At 42.8% G+C, this 4,428-nt stretch overlaps 2 protein-coding genes across 2 annotated transcripts in view; one reads left to right on the forward strand and one right to left on the reverse strand.

The window, feature by feature from the left end:
* Positions 1-4,428, reverse strand: part of LOC119421674 (ras-related protein Rab-26-like) — a 156,412-nt gene that overhangs the window by 38,170 nt on the left and 113,814 nt on the right. The gene's annotated exons all lie outside the window — the stretch shown is intronic.
* Positions 552-4,298, forward strand: LOC119421669 (MAPK regulated corepressor interacting protein 2; the record flags this gene model as incomplete). The annotated part of the gene is given in 5 exon segments (XM_037689017.1): positions 552-767; positions 853-947; positions 1,018-1,087; positions 1,448-1,587; positions 4,197-4,298. Coding segments are annotated over 4 exon segments (364 nt in total), but the record flags the coding sequence as incomplete, so codon positions are not given.

Here is a 4,428-nt window from a genome sequence, read left to right on the forward strand (position 1 = left end):
ACAATGTATTATACGTGCATACATATACACACACATATACATACTAGACAATCAAATAAAAAAGCTAAAGAAAAGGAAATTGAAAAAATGATATAAAAAAACTAAACCAAAAACGGCTACATTATGGGGCGATGTAAAATATAAACATAAAATGAAATGTCAAACTATGTTTGACAGTTAACATAATTTCATGATGACAGCTGAAATAAACACAGTGAAATAATGAAATGTGATTTTAAATAAAGCATTTCTTGAAAATGGCATTTAAATTTTGAATGTCATTATTTAAAACGTACATTTATTTATTTAATGGGACATTTAATTAATTGTGCATTTCATAATTTAATTGTATGTTTATATTATTTTATTATGCATTAAATAATTAAATGGCACATATAATGAAGCATCGAGTGGTGCATTTATATATTTAATCACACATTTATTCATTTCATTATGTATTTATTTAGTTAATTTTGTCACCTTCATGCCTCCACGTGAAGCAGGCGAGCTGTCTCTTTAAAGCGCACGAGGAGGCGTGTAGGACGTCCGTAAGACGCGAGTCTCGTGAATGATTTCCAGTCTCAGGTTGGGTGACATTGTGAGACAGGACACCCCAGTACGGAAAGAACTAAATTTACCTGCGTGCGTAGAGAGCGCGTGCGAGGGGCTGCAGGTGGAGGTGGGCTGTACGCGTCACGGCTGTTGGTTTTACGCGCAGAGAAAAGCTTCAGTTGGAGCGCTCCGCTGGCGGCTCCTTCCTGCTCCTCGTGAGTGAAGTTTAACCTGCCAGGCTGACCTCCATTTCTCCCGGCAGACTTCTCTTGTCAGGAATGTGTTTCTCTTGAATCTCAGAGGGTCAGAGTCCCCGGGGCGCAGGTCCAGCCGCCTGTGAAGGATGTACACGATCACCAGAGGTCCCAGCAAACTGGCCACACAGCGACGGACAGGTGAGGCTGCTCCAACTCGCTTCTGGTGCAAACTTTCAGAAGTTCCTTCAACTTTGGTTTGTTTTTCCAGGACCCACTCAACAGCTGGACAGCAAAATTAACGAGTTCAAGCACAAACAAACCTCCTGGAGCATGCCTGAGTAAGTGCACCTTTCAAAATAAAAGACCAGATACTACAAGTGTGAATGCCACGTTTTGCTACAAAAAGACAGATTTGATGGCCTTTTCTCACAGTGGATTCATGCACGTGTCACGCTGCTCCCAGGTTCAAACCTGTCTGTTTCCTTGTGGCTCTGCTTGTTGTCATGACTTTGAGGCAGCCAGGCGGGCCCTGACTCTGTTCCTGTGTGACCTTGTGGAGCACATGGTCCTTGGTTCACAGCTGTTGTAATCTCTGACTGCTGCCCAACCAACCTTGCTTAAACGCAGGTTCAAAGGGCAACTTTGCAAACATGTGCTAATTCTCCATAAATTAACTTGTTTCTCTTTACGCGTGTCAGCCTTCCTGCACCAAAGATCATTTTTAACCGTCTGAATGGAAAGAAGCACCATCACCCGGCTCAGGCTGTCCCTGCAGACAGTCAGCAGGAAGAGACGTTCTCCCCCACACACCAGGAAAATGTCAAGTTTGTCTCTGACAGTAAGTTCTAATGACAAAACATGTTTTTATTGTTTCTGTGCGTGCAGACAGCACTTACTGGTTGATTTGTGACGTTGTGTTACTTTCAGGGGGGTTAGGAGCTACAAGACACCCCCCCCCACACACACACGCACACACACACTCTTTCAAGGCTACTCCCCCACAGCTGCTCTGACACTGATAGTCACGATCAGAAGTGAGCAGAGGAAAACTCACTCAGCCACATATCGGGCCGCCCATGGTCTTTGCCGGGTCTGTTCAAAAGTGGCCCTTTGAAGAACTGCCCAAACCCCAAACTGGTCCGTCTGAATATGATGCTTGAAAAATGTGAAACAGCTCAGAGATGCTTCCATACCTCGAGCCTCATGTTGCGTTAGTTGCTTCTGTGGAACAGTTGATCAGAGAGGTGAGGTGGACCAACCTGTGCACCTGAAGGCAGTTGTTGGATCGGCCCATCCATCCGACAGAATCCTGTAGATCGCTCCCAAGTCTCTTTTTCTTTTTTTTTTCATTCAAGCTTTATTTATACTGGTTGGTCTCATTGGATTCATTTACAAGACGGACCTGTTTTAGACAGACAACGTATAAAGTACAGACACAATAAACTACAATAAAAAAATGCAATTCAAATAAAAGTAGTGTACAAAACAATGAATCAGGGTGCCCTAAAACAAGAACATATTTGCTTTGATGTTTCTATTGACCTTATCAAATGTTTAAAATCCCCTAAAGAAATCAAAGTGGACAACTTCGGTTCCTGTTGCAAGGTGTTCCAGGAGCAGAGTAAGAAAAGGCCTTTTGGCCAAGTTCAGTCCACACTGAGGGGACGCTGCAGGTAATGAAGGCCTGAGAGCGCACGCTGTAACTGCACTGACGGCGTGACGTGGGAGGAGAAATAAGAAGGAGGCAGAACAAGGAGGGATTTATAGATGAAAATGAACCAGTGTGAGAGTCTACGTGTAGATAATGATGACCAACTGACCAATGAGTACAGAGTGCAGTGATGGTACAGTAGTTACAACCAGTTATGAATCTTAGTGCGACATGGTAGACAGCATCCAACATCTGCAAGCAGCTGGCAGGGACATTCATGTAAATAATGTCACCATAGTCAATGGCTGGTAGGAAGGTAGTAGTTACAAGGCATTTTCTGGCATTCAGAGTTAAGCAAGATCTATTTCTGGAAAAGAAACCCAGTTTTATTTTCAGCTTCTTTATCACGTTTTCGATATGTGGTTTAAAAGAGAGATGTGCATCAACCAAAATTTCCAAGTATTTGTAAGAATCTACAAACCTAACAGGAACACCATGCATGGATGAGATTGGAGGAAGAGTTACTGGCACCGACTTTCTATTGGAAAACAACATCCCTTTGGTTTTATCAGCATTTAGCACCAGCTTGAGGTGGAATAAGTTTGACTGAATGATGTTGAATGCACACTGTAGAAGCTTTTAGCAACTGTTAGCTCGGCAATAGACAACAGTGTCATCTGCATATAGATGCAAGGATGCGTCAGGAATGTTTAGACCTACATTATTTATATGAATAGTAAAAAGAGTGGGTCCTAAAACTGAGCCTTGTGGCACACCATTAGTGACCGTTGGGTAGCTAGATGAAGTACCGTTATGTCGAACACATTGCCTCAGACCTGAGAGATGGTTTGAGAACCAGCCTACAGTGTGATCTGAGAGCTTGTCGTAAGTTGTCGTGATCTACAGTATCAAAGGCTTTGGACAGGTAAAGTATAACTTAGTTACTTAGTTACTCATTAACTGAGCTCACTACAAGCATCCAGCCAGAAACATGGTAGAACCATTTCAAAGCAAATGACCTGAAATAGATTTTTCATTCAGTGCCAACAGCATAAAAAGGCGATATGAGTCAGGTCTCGTCTCTTTTTCATCCTGGAAGTTTTCCATAAAAATAGTGAGAACGGTGAGGAAACGAACAGAGCTGCTCACAACTTTTCACCGGAGACAAGTGGCCGTCAGCTGCTGAACACCGACCAGCAGAGCGCTATGATAACATCCCGGCAAGAAGTTTAGAAATGAAACCTTTCTGAGCCATGTGCCGAGGAAAGAAAAGCCGTTTTACGCTTTGGTTTGACCCCAGCAGCATCTCAGTCCAGAAGACTCTGTCTAAGGAGGTTTACTTAAACAGTGACCCAGTTCTGAAGTGTTTGGTTCTTTTTAACATTCACAGAAACACTCGGTCTCCAGGAGACCTCGCTGGTCTCTGTTGTTACTTTCTGTGTCCTGTTGGTTGTTGGCATTGACGCTGAGCCTCAGCGGCTCATAAACAACCACAGGAACCTTGTATCTGAGTGAACAAGGGCACAAAACATGAGCAGTTATAAAAGAATAAAATTCTGTTTACATTCATTACGTTTCCAAATGAGCTTTCTAAAAATGAAAGTCGGACTACAAGAGATTAAATCGGTTGCATGTTGTGATTTTATTCTGAATTATTCAAAATACAGACATTTGTCAGGGGAGGCAGGACTTTACTTTAGGTGTTACTCAGACACACAACTGTTTTTGTTCTTGTAGTTTTTCACATATTGCAGTGTCAAAGATGACTTTTATGATTAAACCTTTGTGTTTTTTAGTCTGGCAGGAAGTGACTGAACAGGAAGAAGGGAATCGGAGACTGGAGGCGTCCCAGAGAGCAGTTTACTACAAAGAGGCCAGTCCTGGACCTCACATGGACGGTGAGTACAGCTGTTTGTCCTCGTTCTACATTTTCAGCAGATTCTGTTGCAGAAACTGCCACAGTTGTAGGCTTGTACGTCCAAGTCTGCTCTAGCCATAGAGTTAGGATCTATTAAATTAAAGCTCTAT

Source organism: Nematolebias whitei, chromosome 15, assembly GCF_014905685.2.
Source record: "Nematolebias whitei isolate Nwh7 chromosome 15, NemWhi1, whole genome shotgun sequence".
Classification (NCBI taxonomy): domain Eukaryota; kingdom Metazoa; phylum Chordata; class Actinopteri; order Cyprinodontiformes; family Rivulidae; genus Nematolebias; species Nematolebias whitei.